The 23,520-nt window shown below is 63.5% G+C and overlaps 3 protein-coding genes across 9 annotated transcripts; 2 read left to right on the forward strand and 1 right to left on the reverse strand.

Moving 5' to 3' along the window:
* The first annotated feature begins 306 nt into the window (after nucleotides 1–306).
* MFSD12 (major facilitator superfamily domain containing 12) lies at nucleotides 307–12,185 on the forward strand. Of its 3 annotated transcripts, none has more exons than XM_067312936.1 (11): nucleotides 307–599; nucleotides 6,260–6,470; nucleotides 7,722–7,845; nucleotides 8,078–8,275; nucleotides 8,595–8,687; nucleotides 8,791–8,883; nucleotides 9,900–10,070; nucleotides 10,338–10,432; nucleotides 10,846–10,976; nucleotides 11,090–11,204; nucleotides 11,743–11,812. In XM_067312936.1, the coding sequence occupies exons 1-10, from the start codon at nucleotides 320–322 to the stop codon at nucleotides 11,194–11,196; spliced, it is 1,503 nt and encodes a 500-aa protein (XP_067169037.1). In that variant the 5' UTR covers nucleotides 307–319; the 3' UTR covers nucleotides 11,197–11,204; nucleotides 11,743–11,812. The 3 variants fall into 3 exon arrangements, with proteins under 3 accessions (XP_067169037.1, XP_067169039.1, XP_067169038.1); XM_067312938.1 differs by having other exon boundaries at nucleotides 9,966–10,070; XM_067312937.1 differs by lacking the exon at nucleotides 11,090–11,204 and having other exon boundaries at nucleotides 11,743–12,185.
* An 872-nt stretch (nucleotides 12,186–13,057) lies between these two features.
* Nucleotides 13,058–21,489, forward strand: LOC106484853 (GRAM domain-containing protein 2B-like). 5 transcript variants are annotated; one of them, XM_067312979.1, is made up of 13 exons: nucleotides 13,058–13,186; nucleotides 17,165–17,299; nucleotides 17,516–17,597; nucleotides 17,951–18,020; nucleotides 18,100–18,203; nucleotides 18,396–18,494; nucleotides 18,899–18,970; nucleotides 19,110–19,184; nucleotides 19,690–19,753; nucleotides 20,113–20,175; nucleotides 20,311–20,428; nucleotides 20,773–20,880; nucleotides 21,061–21,489. In XM_067312979.1, the coding sequence occupies exons 1-13, from the start codon at nucleotides 13,083–13,085 to the stop codon at nucleotides 21,074–21,076; spliced, it is 1,110 nt and encodes a 369-aa protein (XP_067169080.1). In that variant the 5' UTR covers nucleotides 13,058–13,082; the 3' UTR covers nucleotides 21,077–21,489. The 5 variants fall into 5 exon arrangements, with proteins under 5 accessions (XP_067169080.1, XP_067169082.1, XP_067169083.1 ...); XM_067312982.1 differs by lacking the exon at nucleotides 13,058–13,186 and adding an exon at nucleotides 14,476–14,932; XM_067312980.1 differs by lacking the exon at nucleotides 13,058–13,186 and adding an exon at nucleotides 16,137–16,226.
* An 83-nt stretch (nucleotides 21,490–21,572) lies between these two features.
* On the reverse strand, nucleotides 21,573–23,285 carry TEKTIP1 (tektin bundle interacting protein 1). Its single transcript, XM_067312984.1, has 4 exons — nucleotides 22,997–23,285; nucleotides 22,353–22,582; nucleotides 21,932–22,057; nucleotides 21,573–21,831 (listed from the first exon to the last, which is right to left on the reverse strand). Exons 1-4 carry the CDS (start codon nucleotides 23,068–23,070, stop codon nucleotides 21,689–21,691), a joined length of 573 nt encoding a protein of 190 aa, XP_067169085.1. The 5' UTR covers nucleotides 23,071–23,285; the 3' UTR covers nucleotides 21,573–21,688.
* Between the last annotated feature and the right edge of the window lie 235 nt (nucleotides 23,286–23,520).

Here is a 23,520-nt window from a genome sequence, read left to right on the forward strand (position 1 = left end):
ACCCTGGGCAGTACCGGGGAGTCGAGCCACCCTGGGCAGTACCGGGGAGCCAGGCCAAGCTGCCCCGGGCAGTACCGGGGAGCCGGGCCAGGCCGCCTCGGCCGGTAGCAGGGGTCCAGGCCGGGCCGGGGGGTTGGACCAGGCCTCCCTGGCGGCACCGGGAGCCCGGGCCGGGCCCGCCCCGCGCAGCGCCGTGCCGGGGCGGGCGGCGCCATTGGCGGCAGCGCGGGGCCCGGCCCCGGGGCGGGCGGCGGCGGCGGCGGCGGCGGCTATAAGCGGCGCGGCCGGGGCGGTGCGGGGCGGCGCGGCCAGGCCCGGCATGGCGGAGCCGCGGCCCGGGGCCCCCGCGGCGTTGCCGCTGCGGGCGCGGCTGAGCTTCGCCGCCGGGCACTTCCTCAACGACCTGTGCGCCTCGCTGTGGTTCACCTACCTGCTGCTCTACCTGCACGCCGTGCTGGGCTACAGCCACGGGCTGGCCGGCGGGCTGCTGCTGGCCGGGCAGGTGGCCGACGGGCTCTGCACGCCGCTGCTCGGCTACGAGGCCGATCGCTCGGCCGGCTGCGGCCGCTACGGGCGCAGGAAGTCCTGGCACCTCGTCGGTAGGGAGCGGGGCGGCCCGGGGGGGGGGGGTGTCCTCCATATGGGGGGGGGGAAGCCCTGGGGGTGCCTTTTTTGGGTGCCCCCCATATAGAGGGGGGGACTGGGGTGTCCTGTATGGAGGGGGGCAGCCCTGGGGGTGCAGTTGTCGGGTGTCCTCCATGTGGAGGGGGGAAGCCCTGGGGGTGCCTTTTTGGGTGCCCCCCATGTAGAGGGGGGGACTGGGGTGTCCCCTATGGAGGGGGGCAGCCGTGGGGATGCTGTCCTGGGCTGCCCTGTATGCAGAGGGGGGAGCAGGGCTGGGGCTGAAGTGCCCTGGGTAGGTGCACCTCAGGGGTGTCCTGCAAAAATGGAGGGGGAACAGCCCCAGGGCAGCTTTTTTGGGGTGTCCTGCATCGATGGGCAACAGCCCCCATGGGGATGAGGTGAGCCCTGTGGTGTCCTGCATGGAGAGGGACAGCCCCAGAGGGTAGCAGGGCTGGGGCTGAGGTGCCCTGGGTAGGTGCACCCCAGGGTTATCCTGCATGGGGGTGTGGGGGGGGGAACCAGTTGTGGGACAGTCCTTCTAGGGTGTCCCACTTGGATGGGAACAGCCCAAGGGTGACCTTCCTGGGATGCCCCATGTAGATGGGGAATAGCCCCTGTGGTGGTGAGGTGGGCCCTGGGGTGTCCTGCATGGAGAGGGACAGCCCTGGAGGGTAGCAGGGCTGGGGCTGAGGTGCCCTGGGTGGAGGAGAGGGGTCCCAGGGGTGCCCCATATGGGGGGTGACAGCCCCTGTGGTGGTGAGCTAGGGCCTGGGGTGCCCCATGCAGAGGGGGGCAGCCCTGGGGATTAGTGGGGTGGAAGGAGGTGCTCTGGGACCCCCTGGGCAGGGACAGCCTAGGCTGGAGGGGGAAGGGGCAGTGTGATGTCCCTGCCCTGCCTGGGCACCGTCAGGGGCCTGTGCTGGTGGTGTGGGCTGCCCAGGCTGTCCCAGCCCCATGCCCAGCAGTTAGTGGTGGGCTCACGGTCCCTTGGCTTCCCTGCGTGGTGGTGTGGGGCTGCAGGGTGGCCCTGCGTCACCCAGCTGCGACATGTCAGGGATGGCACCAGGTTAGGGGCAAGAGGTGGGTGTTTAGCTGATTGATACTACAGTGGAAACCAAACCTAGAGTTAAGTCTGGGTTTTCCCAGGAGCCTGGGGATTTACCTGGGACTTGCCTGTGGCCAGACAGCTCCTGCCACTGCAGTCAGTGACTGTCTCTGTGGGTGACCTTGCTCTGCATAGCTGGGCACGGGGCCCTTCACGTGCTGGGGACTGTTCCTGGTGCATGGAGACCAAGCAGGTTCGGAGGCTCTGGGGCACTTGCTGCAGCGGATCTTGACCCCAAAGTGCTGCGTTTGCAAGGGTTGTTTCCTCATGGCAGCGGTGTTGCTGGGTCTCCGCAGCGGGCACAAGCAGTGCCAGCTCTGCCCTGTAACCTTCCCGGCAGGGTGCCCTGCACCCTTCACGTGGTTGGGTGAAGGCAGCCAGGCTCCTGATGAGTAAGGGCCCCGTGGGGACGGGGAAGAGGCACTGGGTCTGTATGAATTATTAACAGGTGCTTGGCTCAAACCATGTCGTGGAGTCAAAAAGCGATGAAATGCTGGGGCTGGTGGGGACGCCAGTGTCATGGTTTGTCCTTGAGGGGACAGTGTGACCTGGAGGAAGGGTCCTTGGAGCCATGAGAAGGCACGGGGGTCTGCCCTGTCCCTAGTCCTCCTGGCAGGGCTGAGCTGGTGATGTCTCAAGCAGGGGATGGGTCAGTTAGCATGAAGAAATATCCATCTACAGCCAGAGATAAGGACCCTTGATGCTTCCTCCTGCCAACGATGCAGTAATGCTAGAGTGCTGGCTCCTTTTGAAGGAGAAGAGGATGTTTGTATTGTGGATGCTATCTTGATACTGAATTTATCGCGGCCAACCGCTTCATGTAACCGAATTATAGTCAAGGGCTGATAAGGCAGCTGATTCCCCAGCGTTTTGCTTTGTTTGGGCTTTCAAACTTCGGGTGAGCCAGGGAAGGTCTCCTTTTCTGGTGTTGAGGGGGGACAACTTCACCCCCAGCTGCAGTGCCTGCTAGATCTGTGCTCTAGATTTAAGGAAGTGGCTGAAGCTGTACCAGCTCTCCCAGCACAAGCTGCGGTCTGGTCCAGCTGGGTGCTCTCTAGTGTGAGTGAAAGGGGAAGTCCTGAAGCACTTCTTGAAATGGGGTTGAGGCAGCCCCTGCTTCACTCAGCTCCCTGCTGCAGAAGAGACTGACTGGTGGCCCAAGATCCTGGTGCTGTGAGCTCTGCTCTGGCCCTCCAGTCCTGCCCCACTTTCTTTAGGGAGCAGGATGGAGGCTGGAGGCACAGTCAAGCTCTGAAGGCTGTGGTTCCCTGGTCAAATTGTGGGCTGTTTGTGGAAAGTGGGTGTTACCCCGTTGCCTCCCTTGTCCGGCCGCAGTGTGTCCCTGCAGGGAGCGGGACCAGCAAACTCTCAGTCTGAGCTAGCTCTGCCGGTCCTACTCTCTGCTTGGTCACACTGTGGCTAAATCCTCTGCGTGGGAGCAGGGTGGCCCGTCTGGCAGCAACCCGTGCTCAGATCGGAGGAAATGTTGTGAAACCGCAGCCTCGGAGGAGTTACCATGAGTTGCTATCAGCAGTATCTTACCTTTGCAGTGGAGGTCTGGCTGACTGCAGAGCTGCTGGGTACCGGTGCTCCAGAGATGCTGTGGCCTGCTCTGGGACATGTGTCCTGGGCACCTTGCTCCACAAGCTGGCCTGGTCTCAGACTTTTGGAGCAGATTCCTACAACAACAGAGTGGAAATAATGAACATTTTTTTGCCATGAGCCTCATGTAGGTTGTGTGACTGAGCAAGTCTGGCTGTGCTGTCCCAAACTCCTGCCTGCAGTGTCTGTGATGTGCTCACCCACTCACAGCCTGATGTTCCTGTGACCCTTTCCTGGAAGGCTTGGTTGCTTCAGGGATGCAACATTGAGTTGAGAGCTTGGACTTCTGTCACTTGCCCATGGGGTGGAGCAGGGACAGGCAGGGATGTTTTCCTGGGGTGCTCCAGGAGTCCTGTGCAGGATTTTTGGTATCACCTTACAGGAGGCTGGCTTTGCCCCTGGTAGCTGGTTTGGTGGTCTGGGGGCCCTCCTGGGAGAGGGGGCTGAAGCTGGGCCGCCTCCATGGTGGAGGAGCAGGGAACTAGGGAGTAGGAGGGGAGGTGGTGACTTCTGCTGCTCTCTGGGGCTGTGTTTGAAATCGGGAGCTCCAGTCCTGCAAGCCTTGAGTGGAAGGAGAGAGTTGGCGCTTGGCAGCTGCCTCCTGCCAGCCAAGGGCTTAGACCCCTGGCTCGGGGAGAGCGGATGCCCCCCACGACCCTTCTGGCTCACGATGAAGCTGCATTAGTTTGGGTGGACCCTAGGGATATACAGATGTTGGGCAGGAGCAGAGCTGGGCTGAGGCTCTTCTGTGGCTGGCAGCTCACAGCCCTGTGCCTAGAGGAGCCCAGCTCTGTAAGGGTCACCTACATGGAGAATGCCCCTGTGGCAAGGTTGCTGCCTGCCCCACCACCCATCGCTGCAGAGCAGGGAGCAGGAAGCCGCACACGTGTGAAGACTTGATGGGGAGGAATGGCCAAGCTGCCTTCTGCAGGTAATGCCTGTGAGCCAGGCAAGGAGGGGTGGTGGGGCCTGGCTGCCCCGTTCCTGGGGTTGCAAGGGGCTGGGAGGAAGGAAGGACCGATGTGAACTTCGTGTGTGCTAGCAATGACTCCTGGCTTGTGTGTGGGTGCTGGGGCTGCGAGGGCAGATGTGGAGCTTGCAGCAGCCCAAGCGTCAGGGACTGCAGCTCCTGCCCCCCTGCTCTCCAGGGGTCATGGGCAAGTAAGTCCCTTGCAGCCCTTAGGGGATTCTGCAGGGCCCTCAGACTCGGAGGAAGGCAGAGCCTTGTTGATCCTCCAAACTGGCTCACTTAAACCCAGCAGCCCTTTAACATGGAACAGATGCATGAATTCTGGTCTGAGGTTTCAGACCTTCTTAGACCCTCCTTGTCCCTGGAGGATGGCTGCCCAGCTTTGCTTGCTGGGGGCAGAAACACCAATGTGTGTCCAAGTCCCCTGTCCTTCAGGGGGCAGATGCTCCCTGGAAGTCCAGAGATGGATGTGAGCTGACACAGGACATCATCCAGGGCCCTGCTGGGACCCAAGCCGGTACAGAGTTGGTGTCTGAGCACAGCTGCGATTGCTGCCTGCCCTTGCTGGCCTGGGGCAGGGGTAGAGCCACCCTGGCAATGCCCTGGGGGCAAGCTGGGCCCAGCATCCTTCTGGAGCAGGGCGGACTGCTCTGTCCTGGCCCCACAGCAGCTGGGGGTGGTCGTGTGCCTCTCCAGCTTCCTCCTTGGGTGGAAGTGATTGGGAGGAATTTGCCATTTGGGGGTGGTAGAGGGAGAAATCACTTAGGAGGAGGAAGACTGTGCAACCTTCAGCAGAGAGGGGACTTTTGGGGGACCTCACAAAGTGGCTGCAGGTTCCCCTTGACCGTGGGAACTGGTTCTTGTGGCTCTGCAGCTGATAGATGCTGCAAACCTTGGCAGAGCGGGGGATGCGCAGTACAGCGATGTCCAGGGCACGCAGCCATCTCTGCTTCAGCTCCTGGGCCTTGAGAGCAGCGAAGTGTCTCAGTGGATTTGATGCGTAACCTTGAGAAAGGGGAGGGAGAAGCAAGCATGTCCCCGCCTGCTCCATGCAGGCGTCCCCATCCTGTGTGAAGGGGACACTGTTATGCTGCGATGGAGGAAGCAGCTGGGTTTGGTTTCACTGACTCAGCTGGGAACTTCTCTTTGTTCCTGAAGCCCAGCGTGGTGGAGCGGCGTCTGATGCCAGCTTCATGCTGTCCTGGGACCTGCAAGCAGGAGCAGATCTGTTCCTGTCTCCCACTGTGCTGGGATGAAGGCCAAGCTGCCTGGGAGGGGGAGTCACAGGCCATGGCTCTGGTGGTGACTTCTGCAAGCATGGAGGAAGGCGCGCTCACTCCACCAGCCCTACAGGAGAAGGGACGAGGAGGTGGATGGGCTAGCCCTGGGCTTGCAGGATAGCCCAGAGCCATCCTGATCTGCGAGGTGCCTTATCGCCCACGGGCAGGCGGAGGGGAGGCGTGTGTCCTTGGGGCTGATTATCTGCAGGCCCTGAGAGGGGGAGAGAAGCCTTTGACTGTGGTGTACTGGGGAGTCCCTGGCCCCAATGGTGTGTGTGTGGGGGTGAAGGGTCTGTCCCCTGACAGTTTGAGGGGTGGATGGGGCAGGTGCAAGGTGGTTTTGGATTTTGGGGTGTTCTTGACACTTGTCAGTGAACTTTCCCCAGTCTGCTTATCTCTAAATGCTGGGTGCTAAAGGGAAAGGCATCATCCTGTGCGGGATGAGGCAGGGTGATGGGAACACTAGGGCTCCCCATGGTTTACCTGGCCTGAGGAAGGAGCCAGCCTTCTTCCCCAGCCCTTGGGGGTAGGAGCTGTCCTAGCAGAGGACTGGCTGTGTCTGTCCACCAGCCTCTGCCCTCAGGATGGGACTTGTGGGGTGCACGAGCCAGCTGTGGCCTTTGGGATCCCAGGGAAACAGGGCTTGCAGCCTCTCACTGCCTGTCTCCCCCTCTCTAGGTACCACCTGCGTCCTCCTGTCCTTCCCTTTCATCTTTAATCCCTGCCTGGGTTGCAAGGAGAACACTCCACAGTGGGCAGCCTTCATCTACTACCTCCCCTTCATCGTCATCTTCCAGTTTGGCTGGGCAGCCACACAGATCTCCCACTTGTCCCTCATCCCTGAGCTGGTGACCAATGACCATGAGAAGGTGGAGCTCACAGCCTTCAGGTGAGTGTGGCCAGGCCTAGGGTGTCCCCTGAGCTGGTAGGAGTGGCCCTGCCTGCACCAGGTCCCTTTGTTTGCATGGCAGAGAGCCCCTGGGTGCCACAGATCTGAGTGCTTCCTTGCCCTGGGCATAGCTGGGCAAGTGCTGGGCCATGCAGGTATCCTGCAGGATGTCCCAGTGATGCTGGTCTTGTGGGTCCATGGCCCAAACCCCTGGGTACCAGGCAAGAAGGTCCCAGTGCCAGTGATGCTGGTGATGCAGCCATCACCATGCTGTGCTGAATGTGACCATTACCCCATGCTGTAGGAGATCTCAGACCCTTCTCATGAAACCAGATGGGGTTTGTAATGAGTTGCTGGTGGGAGAATCAGGGCTGTCTGACAGCTCCCTTCCTACCCTGGGCTGTGGGGATGCCCCGGGAGATCCTGCTGGGGAAGAGGCTGGGGAGGGTGTCAAACCCTCTGCCCAGCCTCAGGGTGCATCCAGGCATGAGCTCATTCCAGGTTGTATCCTGCTGGTGGCTGTACCTGGCCTTTGAGCAGAACAAAAGCAGTGCCCACCTGGCACTACTCTGAGCTGGGAGCACTTCTCTTTTGGGACTGGAGGGCAATGCTCACCAAGGAGGATACACCTCCTGGACCCCTCAAGGAGAGCTGGGCTGGGGCACTGCCCTGTGGTTGTCCCATCAGTGGGAATGGCCCCTGGGAACAGGCTGGGCAGCCGTGTGCAGAGCCTGGCTCTCCTGCTTATCTGGCAGGATCAGGCTGTGGGGAAAAGTGTTTATCAGACGGAGCAGGGCCTGGTTATCTACCTTGGTGGGAGGAAGTTGCCCTTCCGGCAGGGTGAGCGGGTACAACATCTCGCCCCACGCAGGAAGGATGTGGGGCCGGTGCTAGAATAACCGTGAGCCAAGGACACAGCTGAGCTCTGCTTTAGGGGCTCCAGGTCTTGGTGAGCAGTGTGTGAGCTGGGGCATCCTTAGGGCAGAGAGAAACTGTGCCTGGGGATGGACAGATTGACCCTGAAGAAGCTTGGTTTCCTCCCAGTCTTACCCCAAGGCTTGGATGGAGGATGCTGGAGGTGCCTCAGTATGGTGAATGCATGGCCAGGGCTGGCCAGTCACTGTGTGCTCTTGGAGGTATCACCATGCAGTGCAAAGCTGGCTGTACCTTGCCTGATTTGGGGCTAGCCTTGGTTTGGGGTTTGTGCTGTGCTCATCCCTCTGCATCACTTGGACGCACTGACTCCCCCAGGTATGCCTTCACCGTCATGGCCAATATCACTGTGTACGGCCTGGCCTGGCTTCTGCTGAACCTGCAGGTGGAGCAGCCTGAGCGCATGGAGCACCTGGGCATCCAGGATGTCCCTGTATTTCGGGTGAGTGGAAGGGCTCTTCCCTGGGCAGGACAGGGCTAAATTCAGGGGGTAGTAGGGGGTTTTGAAATCTCAGTGCCCTGAGATCTCACCTGCCGCATTGGACAGGGGCAGCATCAAGCTCCCAAAAATGGGTTTTTAGGAGCCCATTTTTGCCCACCAGTCTTCTGGACGGGGTGGATGGTGGACAGGCAAGGGGCACCCTTTGTTATGCTCACCTCTTCTGTCTCACCAGAACCTGTCCCTCATTGTGGTGGGCCTGGGTGCTGTGTTCTCCCTCATCTTCCACCTGGGCACCAAAGAGAAGCCATACCCACTGGGCGTGCTGCCCCAGCCCGAGGAGAGCACACCCCTGCTGCACAAGGAGCCGGCGAGCCCCCCGCGTCCACTGCTGCTCTGGAAACACTGGCTGCTGGAGCCCGCTTTCTACCAGGTACAACAGGGACAGGGGCACAGCCACCCAGTGTCTGGCTTTGAGTGGGGACCACAGCGCCTGTCCTGGGACGCTACCCTGCCCAGATGCTGGGCCTGGGCTGGGGCATCCTCTGGCCCAGGGATGTGTTCCCTGGTAGGGGTGAGGATGGGGCTGTACTAGGCACCCCCCTAATACATCAGGTGGCCTGTCCTTGTCTTGGTGTGCAGCAGCCTCTGTGCCATGGCAGGGCTGGGCACAGGAGGTGTCAGCCTCTCCCATCTCCAGTTTGCACAGGCTGAGCAGCACTGCCATGTCTTTGCCATCTCTCTCTTTGCAGGTGGCAGTGCTCTACATGGCCACCCGGCTCATCGTCAACCTGTCCCAGACCTACATTGCCATGTACCTGACCAACTCACTGCTGCTGCCCAAGGTGGGCACAGGGCAGGTTTCCACCCATGTGCTGAAGTTGCTTGGGCAGGGGTCTTGTGCTGAGGGCCTGGAGCTCATCTTCTCCATGTCCTTGTCTCTCCCAGAAATACATTGCCACCATCCCCTTGATGATGTACGTCAGTGGCTTCCTCTCCTCCTTCCTCATGAAGCCTGTGAATAAGTGGATAGGCCGAAATGTGAGTCCTGGGAGCCTGGTGGGGCAGGGTATAACAGTCTGCTCCTGAGCAGCAGGGGTTGGGGAGGAAGGCCAGATCCTGCTCCCACAAGTGTCCTGGAAGCAGAGCACTCGGCACACCTGATCGTGACTGCAGAGCAGGGACCCCTGCACATACCCTCTGCCCTGGCTGTCAAGCAGCCTCCTGCCGCAGTGTGGTCCTGCAGGGCAGTGAGGCTGTGGAGTTGGTGAGCCAGGTGAGGGAGCATGGGCTATCCTGCACCTCTCTAAGGGTGCTGAGGTCAGGGAAAGCAGTGCTGGCCTACAGCTGGTCTATGCTGCTCAGCCCTGGCAGGTCTGGGAGAGTCCAGAGGTGCCCACAAGAGATGGAGGAGGGCTTGGCTGGTGCCACCCTGCCTATGTGGGGTGTGCAGGTCTCCTGCAGGGGCTGCCCCTCCAATGCATCTCCCCTCCGGTCTAGAGCAAACACCATCCCTGGGAAGGCCCCCTCTCACCAGCTGGGTGCGGGGCATGGCTGGGGTTGTCCCTGTGCCCTGCGTGGGCACTGTACCTACAGCTCTCCCCAGGACCCAGCTCAGGCTGCAGCCAAAACTCTAAAGCAGCCTGGATCACTGCAGGGCTCTTGTGTTTTGGGGGCTCCTGGACCAAGAGCTGTTAAAGAAATGGTCCTAGCTCTCCCTCCAGTCCTAGGGAGCAGCTGGCAGCCAAGCAGGAGGACATGCCCACCCACAGCTGCTGCCTGGTACCATACTGGTGCTGGAGCACGGGGCTGTGGGGTGGGGGAAATGGTCTCTCTGCATCACGCCCCTGTTCTCTTGGGCAGTTGCTGTTTTGGGGAGTGTTGACTGGTGTCTCTAGACTTGAGGGTGTTTTGCACCAGGGCTGACTCTGGTCTTGGCTCGGACGCTCTCCCTGCTCACCCCTGCCTTGCTGAGCGTTGGCTGGGCCTGGAGCGTGACCAGCCAAGCCTGAGCTCTCCCCTCTCCCTCTGCCCATCCCTGTGCTGGTGTGGAGCAGCTGACCTACTTCGTGGGCATCCTGGTGATCTTGGCCTTTGCCTCCTGGGTGACCCTGACCAGGCAGATGGGAGTGGAGATCTACGCGGCGGCTATGCTGCTTGGGGCTGGCTCGGCCACTATCCTGGTCACATCCCTCTCCATGACGGCTGACCTCATTGGGACCAACACGGTATGTTTGCACCGTCTGGCTGGGCTGGACCGCAGCTCAGCTAGGGTGTCACAGTGGGGCTAAGGAGATGTCTGTGGGGGTATGCAGCAGTCAGGGATCCAGGCAGCCCTGTCCCTTATGCCTAGCCCCTGCTGCTTGCTGGGCTCTGGTGTAATATGGGCTCTGCCCATGAGAGGGCACAAGGCTCTTGCTCTTGATGCCTTCTGGGATGTGTGGCACAGGCAGGCCCCAGTGCAGTGGGAGACGAGGCTTTCCCTCCCCTTGCAGCACAGCAGTGCATTCGTCTACGGGGCCATGAGCTTCACGGACAAGATGGCCAACGGACTGGCTGTGATGGCAATCCAGAATCTGCATCCATGCCCGTAAGTGTCCCTGAAGAGCGGGAACCCTCCCAGTGACATCTTCAGCCAGATCTGTTGGGGTCCAGGTAGCAAATAGCCCTTGTTCGGAGCATGCCCCGATACCCTTAGTGAGAGACACCAGTGAAAACCAGCTCTGATTTGTCTTAAATCCTTCCTTGACTTCTATTTTTGAGCCCAAAAGCTGAGAGGTAGGGGAACAAGATGTCCAGGGTGCTGCCCCCTCTCCTTGCTCTGGACCTATCCCTCATGCCAAAGTGCGAACCAGCCCTGATGCCTGCAGCAGACCCAGCTGAGTGCTTAGGACAGCTGCCAGGCAGCGGGAGGGTGTCAGCAGCCCCAGGGTGCTTGGGCAGTGCTGGGCCATGCTTCAGTCCCTGCCACCAAGCACAGCCCCTCCTGTCTTCTCCCTGCAGGACCGAGCTCTGCTGTTCTGCCTGCATCAGCTTCTACCACTGGGTGATGGTGGTGGTCACTGGGGGGATTGCTGTGGCTGCCACAGTGTCTCTGTGCTGCATCATGATCTGGCCCATCCGGGTTCGCTTCCGTGAGTGTGACCATGGGGCTGGTAGCCCTGGGAGGGGGCAGGTGTGGGGTTGGGGGCTCTGGCAGTCCCCCAGTCCTCTGCCAGCCTGGGCTGAAGGGAAAGTGTCTTTCCAGATCACCCTGACTGCAGCAAGGTGCTGGGAGCTTTATCCCAGTGGGAGATGCCAGGGCAAGGCTGGCTGCAAGGAAGCTCACAGCCTTGCCCGGTGGGAGCCGGGTGACCCTCATGGTAGGCACACAGGCAGGCCCCAGCTCCCTGTGTTCTTGCTTTTGCTGTCCCTGTCCCCAGAGCTGGCAATGCTCTGGGCTGTGCCAATGCTGGGGGGCTGTGCCTGCTTGCTGTGCCGCCTTGGAGGGGGGCAGGATCTGCCCCTGCCCAGCTGTGCAATGGCTGTGCTGAGCCCTGCAGCCCGTGGGTGGCTGAGGTGTGGAGAGGGAGGTCCCTCTAGCTGTCCCTGGTGGTAGCCAGATGTGAGGGGCTGGGATCTAGGTGCCCCTTGCTGTGCCTGGGACCTGTCAGCTGGGGATGGGTGTCAGCTCATCAGCTGCATCTCAAGCCCTTCTGGGTGCTTCTTGCTCTACTCTAGGGTGGGGGGAAAGCACTGAACCCCCCATCTGTGGGGCTCACAGTAAAAGTTGCCCAGTCCCTGTGCAGCCTTGGGGCCCTTCTGCTTGTGGCAGGAGATCCTCTAAGGACCAGGCCAGCGTGTGCTGGGTCACCCCAGCAAGCTACAACAGCTCCTAAGCCATTACTTGTGTCCCCACAGATGATGTCTCCCTGCTGGGGCTGAACGGAGGAGGGACCCAGCCGAGCGAGACAGAAAGCACAGAGGGAAGGAGCCGGAGCAACACAGTCAACTGAGCTGGGCGCGTGTCCCTGGCTGCGGTGATGTCCATGCTGCTGAGCTCCGCCTGGAGGGACCCTGACGGGAGGGATGGCACCAGGACTGAGGAGCTGGGCTCAGGTGGGATCCAGCCACTGCCCTGCCTCTCTGTCACTTTGCACAGGACTTGTCACTCCACGTTCTCCTTGGGGACTTGCTGAAGGATGTCCCTGTGTGTTTGCACAAGTGTAACACTAGAAGGCCTGGGGCCGGGCTGCGGGGGGTCAGCCCTGGCCCTGTGGGACAGGCTTGCCCGGCCCTTGGTTTTAACAGCTTTTGTAAGGTCAGTGTCTTTATATAGCACTTTTTTAAAGGAGGAGGAAAATGGGGGGGGGGGGGGGAATGACCAACAGCCACAAAACAACCTCTAAACTTGAATAAACGCTCTTGTTGTCAAAGGATGCCTCTTCCTGGGGAGCCTGTATTCTTTCTGGGCAGGTGCCGTGAGGCCCGGGGCTGGGCTGGGCTGGGCTTCTCTTCCTCCTTTCCCAGCTCGCGTGGTCCTGTGCTTCAGGCCCTCAGCCCCATGGCTAACATGGCTGGGAAGAACAGGAGCCGGCTGCGTATTTCCAGACAGGCTGGACTTGCTGGGGGGTGATGCTGGGCATGGTGCTGTTGGTGCCACCCCACGTGTGGGGCTGGGGCGGCGGGGGGGGAGGCACCCTGGCGCCCTCCCCTCAGCACCGGCGCGGACAGGGTGCAGGGTGCCCGCCGTCCCCACCTCAGGCACGGGGCAAGGCGCTGCCCTCAACAAAGATGGCTGCTGCCGCCTGTCGCTGCTGGGGTTGTGCCCACAAAGAAAATGGCTGCCGCGCGGTGGCGTTTGATTGGTTCTTGCCCCGCTGTGTCCCACCTCCGGGGGGAGAACAGCCAATGAGAGTTCCCCGCACCCCTCCCGCCTGTGCAGCCCCGAAGTTAATTTTAACTCTAAGTGTGCTCGGGGGGTGAGCGAAAGCTGCGTGGTTATTTGAATTTTACAACAGTGCAGGAGGTTCCTAGTACCAGCCCTGGCTGCTAATAACAGCACATGGGGCAGAAAACCACGCTACCTCCCAGTGGGAGAGCTGAGCTCTGGGAGAGCTCAGTTTGCCAGCAAGGTGCTGCTGCAGTGCTGTGCCTTGAGCACAGGGACAGCACCCAGCACCCCAGAATGCGGCTGGCCTGCAGCACTGGCACCCTTTGGCTCCACGTGGGGTGCTAGACCCCCGGGCAGCAGGGAGGGCATGGCGCCACCCTGGCGCCTGAGCTTTGTCCAGGTTTGCAGCAGAGCCTGCCTGGGCCTGGTGGCGCAGTGCTGGGACAAGATCATGGGCGACAGAGCGCATAGGTGAACAGGGGCTCGGGGGGCTGAGGGCCGCGAGTGCCTTGGGCACTGGGGTGGGCCAGAAAGGTGATGGCACCTAGGGGGTGCGTGTAGAGGGCCTGTGTGAATGTGACATGCATGTGTGTGCATACATGTGTGCATGCCTGTGCATGTGCTGCAGGCGTGTGAGCACAGGCCCACGTGCGTGTGCGTCCGCACACGCGTGTGCCCCGGCCGCGCAGGGGCCGCGCCCGCCTGCACGTGCTGGGCACGTGGGCGCGGAGGGGCGGGTGTGCGCAGGCGCGGGGCGCGCCCACGTGGGCTCGCGCCGGGCCGCCTGCGCTGCGTCTCGCCGGGCCCGCGCGGGGCGGGGCGGGGCCAGAGCTGGGGGCGGGGCCAGAGCTGGGGGCGGGGCGGCCGCGGAGCCCCAGCGGCGGGGAGGGAGGCGGTGAGTGCCGGGGTGAGGGAGGGGTGAGGGGTGAGGGGTGAGGGGTGTGTGTGTGTGTGTGTGTGTGTGTGTGTGTGGGGTGGGGGTGTACCTGCGTGTGTGTGTGTGTGTGACAGCATATGTGTGATCTATGTGTGCGTGTGATAGGGTGTATGTGTGCGTTAGTGATATTGTGCGTGTGACAGGGCACACGTGTGTGTGTGTGTGTGTGTGTGTGTGCATGTGTGCCTGCTGTGTGTGTTAGTGTGTGGCAGGGTGTGTGTGTGTGTGTGATGGTGTGTGCGAGTGAGGGTCTGTGTGTGCGTATGTGAGTGTGTGGGATGGGGGGTGTGGGACTGCGACGGCTGTGTGTGTGCTGGGATGTGTGTGTGTGCGCACCGGGGTGCGTGAGATGTGCGTGTGTGCGTGTATTGGTGTGCGTGTGCCGGAGGTGTGCAGTGGGTGTGTGCGTGACAGGCGGGTGCCGGGAGGTGTGTGCACTCACCTGCCGGGGCATGAGACGCCGGTGGTCACGCAGCGTGCGTGTGTCGCCGTGGGTGTGCATGTGCTCACGGGGTGTTGTGTGCGCGTGTGCGCGGCACCCTGTGTGCCTCCCCGGGTGCCCTGCGCTGGCGCGTGTGGCTGGTGTGGGGCGCGGGGAAGCCCAGGCAGGGGGACGGTGTGGGGCACGTGCCCCTTGCCCGCTGCGGGGCCAGCAGATGGGGGACCCCCTGGGGTCGGGGGGGCCTTGGGGGGGGCCACAATCCTGGGGGCTGCGGAGCTGGAGGTCTGGGATCTGCACCGTCGGGGCCCCGGGAGAGGGGGGAATGTATGGAGCCGGGGTCCTGGGCATGCGGATCCGGGGGTCCTGGGCATGCGGATCCGGGGCCCCGGCACCCCCACGCGGCGCTGAGCTGTTTGCGCTGGCCGAGCCGTAAATCGCGGTTTATGGCCGGTTCCTCGTGCCGGTGGGAAAGGCTTTATGGCAGCAGGTCCAGAGAGCAAGGTGCGAATCCGCAGGGAACCCGGAGCCGGGAGGCGGCGGCGGTGGCCTTGGCACATGCTCCAGTGACCCCGCAGGGGCGGGTTGGGTTTTTTTTTCCCCCTCCTGACCTTGATCCTCCCCGGCCTCGCTGCGCGCTGCCCGTCACCCCCGCGTGGGTGATGCGTGGCCTTCCCGTTCCCGCGGCGGCGCTGGGGGCTCGGGGCCGGCAGGCAGAGCGCCGCCTCCATCCCGAATCCTGGGTCACGCACCAGGCCGGCGAGCTGCGGGATGGATCCCGGGCAAACTCCTGAGCCCCAAGATGTCCCGGATTGTGGATGCCCTCCATCCTCCGGAGTAGGTGAGTCTAGGGCAGGGCAGGACCGGCCTCCGGGTCCCTCCTGGGACCGTACGGCGCCGTGCACCGCGGGGAGCCGATCCGCAGCCGCGGCGGGCACCCTCGGTACCTGCCGCCAGGCACAGGGCAGGCTGCGCTGAGCCAGGTGAGCCGAATCCCACCTCTTTTCCCGTTCCTCCCCGTTTTTCTCAGTGCTCCGTCTGTTCCCAGCGCTCAGCTCCTCCAAGCCACCTACTCATGCCCTAGAAATAAACCCCCCCCCCGGGAAGGCAGGAGGCCAAACACGCCCCGGCTGCCGGGGAAGGAGAAGCGGCGCGCGGGAAGACTCGGCTCCCTCCCCGCTCGCGGGGGAGCCGGCACCAGGTGGCCGATGCCACCGGGGCGCATTCGGCTCCATGCCGCCCGTTGCGCCGGCCGGCGGCTCCGGCTGGGCCGGCGGCGCGTCCGCCGTTTGCTTCGGGGGCGGCTGGCGCCGCGCTGCTGCCGAGGCCTCGAGGGGGGGGGCCGCGACCCGCCGCTGGGGCCGGCCGCCCCCGCGCTCTGCGCACCCGGCCCTGGGTTTTTGCCCTTTCCACCAGGCGTCCGGGGTGTTTCCAGCGTTTCCAGCACCCTGTGGGACTCCGAGCCCCGGTGGGACCCAGCACCCGGCTGCTCCGGGGGGCCCCGACGCTGCTCCCTGCCGGGGCCCTGCTTGCACGGCCGGTGGGGAATTTGCGGGTTTTGGGCTCTGGCCGTGAGGAAGCTTCGTGCCGGAGCAGACCTCCCTTTCCATCCCACACGGCTGGGCATCCCCGCCACATCCCCTTCCTCCCGCTGGAAGGCTTGGCAAGGCGGGAGACGGCGACTGCCGGGGCAGCCCTGCGGAGGAGCACCTGGAGACGGGGTCGGGAGCACCCTGGCAGCGCTAGCGCTGGAATCCTGCCTCCCGGCCCTCTCCTGAGGGACCCCTGGGGCGGAAACCCTTCGGCCTTTGGGAGCGGAGCCGCGAGAGCGTCCTGGAGCGCGGCGCGGGTGGCTGGGCAGCTGCTATCCGGCCCGACGCCTCCCCGAAGAACTTGCCTAGGCTGGTCCCAGCGAGCCAGGTCCCGGCCGGGCGAGCGTGGCAGCCCGCCCTTCCTCACCAGGAGGAGGAGGAGGAGGAGGAGGAGGAGGCAGCTGCGGCCGAGGGGCAGGGTCTGGCAGCAGTGTGTGCGTGGGAGCTGGGCAGGCTGGAGATGGAGCTGAGCAGGGACGGCAGAAAGCAGGACCCCGGCGCGGGCCGGATGGGACGGGAGGTCTCAGCCTTCCCGGCCACGAGGTACCGCGTGGGGCCGGGCAGGATCCGTCCCGCGGGAAGGGATTTGGCTCCGTGAACTTTGATCCAGCTCCTGACCCGCCGCAGCCTGTTTGTCTCCTCCCGGAGAGATCGGCTCCCTGCCTGGTGCCCACCGGCGCCGTCGGAGGGAAGCCACAGCTCGCGGACGGTTGCCCGTGTCCAGGGAGGGTTCGGGCCGGAGGGAAGGCGGGAGGGGGGGAATTTCGCCTTTCTGCTTGCGCCGCGTTTTAAGGCGCGGGGAGGGGTGCGAGCTGGCGTGGCAGGGCTGCGCGCGAGGACGGGGCGCGGCTTTTCCTGTAAATTGTCCGAACGGAAAGAATTGCAGCGCTCTGGGCGCCTGCTTCCCTCCAGGGCTGCGGCAGAGCAGGTGGGAAGAAGCCGCCGCCGAGCCCGGCCGCCCGCAGCGGGGCAGGGAAGTGCCGCGGGCGCCCGGCCGGGGACACGGGGGGCCCGGGGGCAGGCGGGAGCCCGGCAGAGCCCCGGCACGGCGGTGCCTCCTCACCCCCTGCCTCTTCCTCCGGAGGTGCCGCAAAGGTTCGTCGCGATGCTCACGCGGCCCCGTCCTGCCCGGGTTTTGCATTCCCGCAGGCTCGGCGGAGCCCGGGGAACAGCCAGGCTCCCGCGCGGGGCAGCCGGGAAGGAGCCGGTGTTTGCCGATCCCGGGTCGCCCCGAGCACGCGAGGAGGGCAGGGAGTTGCTGGAATCGCTGCTCCCGCGTGTGCCTTCCCACGCCTGGTCCTGGGGCTTGCCAGCCCCGCAGCAAGGCCATCCGCTGGCGCGGGAGCTGCCGCGTGCCGCGCTGCTGTTGAGAGGACGCGGGGACAGGGAACGGGCCAGCGGCTCCGGGCTGGCATTAGCCCGACCAGCTGGTCCAGGGGTGCATGGGGACCCGTCCCTTAACCTGCCCTCTTCTCTCCCAGCTGCCAGGCGGATTCTTCCTTCATGTCGGGGAAGCAGAAGAAGAGCAAGAAAGGGATGCTGGAGCAGAAGTGGCAGAGCCTGGAGGAGCGGGGCAACGTGGACGCCCAGCAGAGGAGACACCCCACACTCACCAGGTGGGCTCTGCACCATGGGTGACCCCGTCCCCAAGCCACAGTCCGGCCGGGCCGTGTCTCGGCCTCGCTGGGTTCTCCCTTGGGCATTGGAAGAGCAGACCCTACTGTCACCCAGTGCCCACCACCGCCTGGGTCGGTGCACGGGGTGGGAGGCACGACTTGCACAGGAGCGGCCCGGCACGTCCCTGCTCATCCCTGCTCCCTGCTTCATTCCAGGTCCAAAACCTACGACCCCTCCTTCTGCAAGGAGACCGAGAAGGACGCCGCCGCGGGCAAGCAGGGAGGCTTGTCCTTGTCCGTGAGTCTGCAGGACCGGGCTGGCTCCTCGGGAGGTCCCGGGGGTGAAGAAGGGGCCCAGGCTGCCCTGGGAGGGGGGGGGGCCCAGCTCCAGCCCTGTGCTCCCCCCGCGATGGTCTTCCCGGAGCCGGGTATGCCCTTGGCAGCGATGTCCCCTGGGTGCACACGTCCCTTTGCCTGGGCCAGGGAGCCAGGGGAGGACACGTCCCAGTTTCATGACAGATGTAGAGATAAAGTGAGGGTTGCAGGGAGCCCGCTGGTGCCAGGGCTCTGCCTTGTCCCCGGGCTCCGTGTCATCTCCACACCCCCGGCCTCCTCTGCCTCCCGCTGACGCTCGTTCGCTCTCTCCCGCAGCTGAGCAAGCATGCCGCAAGTTTCTGCAAGGTCTTCAAGGAGATCGCCGAGAAGGAAGTGCTGCTGGACTGTGAGTGCCCCGAGCCCGGTCCCCGCTCCCGCCACGCTCCCAGCTCCCCTCTGAGCCTGTCCCTTCTCTCCTGCCCCAGGTTTCTCCTGTGCCTGGCAGAAAGAAGTGCCCTACCATGGCCGCCTCTACATCTCCTCCAGCTACATCTGCTTCCACTCCTGCATCCTGCGCAAAGACATCAAGGTGGGACCCAGCTGGCTGGTGGCAGGGGACCGGCAGTGTGGGGCTGGTGTGCCTATATGGCACGCGTGGGGTTGGCGTGTGTTTCTGGAAGGCTTTCAGCCCTCCGAGCCTGGCACATGTCCTGCACCTCCTCGCTCTTGGGACAACGGTGCCGTACAACCCCTCACACTGTTTGGTCTCCTCTTGGCCCAGGTCGTGGTCCCTGTCCCTTCCATCTCCACCCTCAAGAAGACGAACACAGCGCTCCTGGTCCCCAACGCACTCAGCATCCGCACAGCTGAGGGAGAGAAGGTGAGAGCAGGGTCAGAGCGGAGCGGGGGAAGATGGGATGAGGAGACGGGGTGTAAGGAAGCAGCAGGACTGGTGTCAGCTGGGAGCAGAGGCAAAGCAGCCAAACCATCCCCATGAGCGTTGGGCACATTTTGAGCATCACCGGGGTGTCACATCCCTCCAGGCAGAGGAGGGGATTGAATCCTGCTCTCCCACTGCCCCAATGAATTCTCCCAAGGGACGGGCAAGCCCCAGACCAGCCCCAGAACTCAGCAGTTCTGGCACTATGGGGATGTCGGGGGTTCCCAGGCGCCGGTCCCTTTGCCGCGGGACGCCGGCTCCCCATCCCTGTGGCTGGCAGGGCTGCGGGCTGTGCTCGGAGCTCCCTGGGAAAGCAGTGCAAACCCCTTTTCCTCCTCCGGCAGTTCCTCTTCGTGTCCCTGCGCCGGCGGGAGGCCACGTACCAGCTCCTCAAGTCGGTTTGCAAACACCTGCAGGTAGGCGCCGCGCCGCGGGAGCCTGGGGGCCTGGGGATGTAGGGGCTCTCTTACCCCCGCATTACGAGGACTGGGGGGTCTCTCCAGCTGACCCAGCCTCCCCCCATCACCCACCCACCCTTCTTTTCTCCTTGTCCAGGATAACAGCCCGAACAGCAGCCTTTTGGCCTCTCCCCTCAACGGCTGCACCGAGCAAATCCTTAAGAAGACTCTGGTAAAGATGGGAAATTGCTGGAAGCGGGATTTAGGCAGAGGGACGTACAGGCTGCCATGGTCCTTCTGTCACCCTCTGCCAGGACCTGGGAGGAGTCCAGGCTCTGTGCCTGGACGGGTCAGACAAGGGTGGAGGCAGCTCTACCCTGCTGAGCTGCCCTGGGGGATTCCTGCCCTGGCCCCACGGAGGTGACCCAGGATCCCTCGCTCCCTCTTCCCAAGCTGTGTGGGTGCCTGCAGGCCCCAGAACCTCAAGGAGCCTTTGGGCTCTGTCCTGGCACCTCTGACAACTGTGGGGTCACGCAGTGGCTCGGGGCTCATACCTGGCCGCAGCGGCTCTGCTGTGTGCCAGCTCCTTCTCTGGCAGGTCACCGTGTCATCTCCAGCACCTTTCTCAGCCGAGTATCGGTGGGTCCACCGTGTCTCGCTGTGGCTGTGGTGGAGGTGCAGCGGGCAGGGCTGATGCCCGGGGAGGTGCTCTGCAACTGGAGCTTTTCATATTGCAGACTTCAAGCCACTCCGACCTGGAGCAGAGCACCCTGGAGCTCAACAGCCTCCTAGACCAGCCTGGTGAGTGGTGGCTCCGGAGCTGAGCGTCCCCGGTGTGCTGTCACTGCTCCCTTACACGCTCACTGGGTTTTTGCACGGGTGCAGCCTGCACGCTGCAGCCAGATATCCGGCACGGCCCTGTTTGCACTGGCACAAGTGTTCAGCCCTCAGGACTGTGTCCTCGTCCTTGTTTCTGCCCCGGTCACAGCTCTCAACTTTGCTACTCCTCCCCATCCCCACACAATGCATGTGGGACCACGCATGGCACTAGGGAGAGCAGGATCCTCCTGTGGGGACCTAGTATGTCCTGCTGGATCACCAGGACCCCCCAGTTCCCTTCCCAGTCCTGGGTTACTCAGTGAACGTCTGGTTTTGTGCAGATGGACTAAGCCTGAAGCCAAGCCAGGCTGAGGAGGATGAAGACGTGACTGCTCTGGGCAGAGGTGAGTGTGGGCCCTTAGCAAAGCCACACACAACCTCTGGGGTGGGTCAGATGGGGCAGTGGGGAAGGAGACACTGTCTGGGCTCAGCCGTGGTGCCTAAGAGCTGTCTCCACTGTCCCCTGACACCCAACGCAGGTCAGAGCCTCGTCCTGACAGGGGGACCCCACGCTGCAGTACAGACCAAGACAACCGTGAAGGACTGGCTGTCCCGGGCGAGCCCCCTCAACACCGTCATCATCATCTACCTGCTGCTGTGAGTCCCCAGGACCTGTTCATGCATCTCATAGCTTCACCCCTGCCCCTGCCACCCAGGGCTGCCTGGCACCCTGCATGCCACCAAGCCCTAGCTCCCCATTCCCCCCCACATCCTTGCGCAGGCAGCCCTCCAGTGTGACACTGGCAGCCCAGACTCCCCCACCATCCCTCGGGCATCTGCCCACCACCGTCTCTCCTGCCCGTGGCGTCCCAAGGGGAGCGTGCCGGAGCCCTTGCCCCGATGCTGGCCCTGTGCGTTGGGCTCTGCCCCCGGCACCGTGCCCCACTTATCCCTGCCATGCACGGTTACTGCCCCGTGCCTGACGCTGCCCTGTCCCCCAGCATGGTGGCCTTGCTGCTGTCCTCGGGGTACATCGGCCTGCGCATCGTGGAGCTGGAGCAGCAGCTGACATCCCTGGGCGCTTGGCCGGACTTCAGCGTGCAGCACCAGTGAGTCGCTGGGGACCCGCAGTGGGGGGGTAGGAGGTGATGGGGGCCGGCAGCCCCCTTCACCCCCGGCATAGCAGCACACAGCTTGCAGGCTGGACCGGCCCCGCGGGGAGCTAGGACCAGCGCGAGAGGGGACAGATGTGCCTGTGCCCTCACCCTGGCTCCCCTCTGCTCCTACAGGTACAAGGAGACATGAGGCCAGCAGGCATCCTGCTGTCACCTGGGCACCAGCAACCAGGACGGGCGCTCCAGGGCCGCACCGAGCCTTTCCGACGCCTCTCGGGGACAGGCTGACATGGGCCGAGGAGGGAGCAAGCAAGGGCTCAACCACCAAGTGCCTTCCAGCCCTGGGACTCTGCCCCCCAACCCTGTGGGGCCCCATCTCACTCCCCCAAGCAGCAGCAGGACAAGCCAGCCCAGCTCTGTCCCTACAGCCTCCGCAGCACGAGGAGGGGCAGCTTCCAGGTGTGGGCACCTTGTCGTCAGACCATGGTGGTCTCCAGCCCACCTTCACTGCAGCTGACCCAGGAGGCCGTTGGCACTGTGGGGCCCCTTGCAGAGCAGGGACGAAGGGGCCAAACTATTTTATTAATAAAGACCTGAATCTGGGCACTGAGTGCTGCCTGTCCACTGGGGGCTCTTCTGGGGTGGGGTGGCCCCCCAGCTTGTCCCCTTCCCTGATGACTCAAGGGTGGAGCCTGCGCAGCCCCCTCAGCAGCTGGAGCCACCACTTTGTCCACCGCCTGTCCCTGCTGCTCCATCTCTTGTCCCCCAAGAATGGCCCAGGAGGAGTCCTGCAGGGCAACCTTTACTGGTTGGTGGAGGGCTGGTGGTGGAGGCGACTCCAGGTGCAGACATCCCTGGTGGTGAAGGGGGGGCGGCAGAAGTGGAGGCCTGGAACATACCCCGAGCTGCCCCCCAGCTCCCTGGGGCTCCGGTTGCGGGTGACAACTGCAAAGCAGAGGGGAAGAGGGGAAGAGGAGGCAGAGCTGGAGGCCTGGTGCCCTGCAGCCACGCTCGGCCAGCACCTGGCTGCCCCCCAAGCCCTTACCGTACTCCTTCCCCTGGATGGGCTTCTCCTGCCACAGGAAGGCTCCCCAGCGGGTGCCAAGGCCCAGGTATTGAGCAGGGACAACGGGGTCCCACCATGCTGTCTCCCGCAGGTGTTGGGTGTAAGCTGTGGAGCAGCAAGCAGAGCCAGCAAGAGAGGGAACGTGGCACCATGCCCCACTTCGCCACGTGAACCCCTCGCTCCTCGGCCTTAAGCTCAACCCCAACCTCGTCCAGCTGCAGCTTCCACTGCTCTAGCTCTGGCTACTGCAGCTGCTTTCCAGGTGGGGAAACTGAGGCAGCAATAGTTCTCTGCTCAACTATTTCCTCCCTCCAGTCCGCTGCCCACCCTCAGTGCTGTCCCCGAGACAGGCTGTCTGTCCCCCAGGTGCAGGACAGCCCGTCCCTGCCCAGCTCCTTACCCGGGGGCAGGCACTCCCGCCTGGCGTGGGCCTGGTGCCAGCGCCGGAAGGCCGGGCAGGAGATGCTGCCAGGCAGTGCGTCCCAGGTGTCCTCCCTCTCGCTCCAGCTGCTCGGCCCCGTGGACCAGCTCTGGCCCACGGCATCCCGGCCCATAGGGGTGTACTTCCAGCGCACGGCCTGCTTCAGCACTGGGGCACGGCGGGGCCCCCGCAGCGTCACGTACTGGTCGCTGCAGGTGGGAAGAGAGAGAGGTGAGGGCTTCGTGCCACAGGTGGCAGGGGACACATCTGTCCAGGCCCCAGGGCAATGCATCTCCTCCAGGATGTCTCCAGGGGCAGCAGGATCTTGCCCCGATGGCTGTCAGGGCTGGATGGGGGTGCTGGGGCAACCCCAGGGACAGGGTCTCCACATCTGGCCCAGGGCTGCTTCGTCCCCCAGCAGCCAGCTGCAGTAGTGCTCGGACACTGAACATTCCTCCCTCCTCCACGCTGGCCCTGGGGAAACCGAGGGGCAGCAGGGCTGGAGAAGTCCTGGCAGTGGGGCTGCGGTGAGGACGTGCAGTCCCCGGCTCTCCATCCCGTGCTGCCTGGCAAGGGACAGAGGTTTCCCCCTGCCGGGGGCCGACGGCAGGCAAGGGTCTCACCTGCACAGGGGCAGAGGGAAGTCCGTCTCAAGGGTGCTCTGCGGGACGTAGGGTCTGTGCCACCACCGCTCCATGCCTGCGGCTGCCTCTCGGGGCCACCGGGCCCCAGGCTATTGTTGCCAGAACTGGAACTCAGCAACCAGCCCCAGCAACAGGCCAGGAGCTGGCAGCGCTCGAAGGGAGGAGGCCTCAGGGGCAGTTGCTCCAGGGCAGGGACACTTTCAGTCCCTTCCTTCCCCACAAAGGGGAACAGGGAAAGCCCAGAGAGGCCTTGGGCTGCTCCTTCCTGGTTTTCTAGCAGCAGAAAAGCAAACATGAGCTGGTGGGTGGGAACTGGGCAGTAGCAATAAACTGCATGCGAGATCAGGGCTTAAAAACCCTGGTGCCTTCAGACCTGACAAGGGGGTTTGCTGCAGAGACCCTGGGGCCTTTGAGCCCAGGCTCTGGAGCACCCGGAGACTCCTCCGTGGCTCTCAGCCCACAGTGGGAAAGCAAAGTGGAGTCACCGTGTTGGGAGCAGCCAG

Source organism: Apteryx mantelli, chromosome 30, assembly GCF_036417845.1.
Source record: "Apteryx mantelli isolate bAptMan1 chromosome 30, bAptMan1.hap1, whole genome shotgun sequence".
NCBI lineage: Eukaryota > Metazoa > Chordata > Aves > Apterygiformes > Apterygidae > Apteryx > Apteryx mantelli.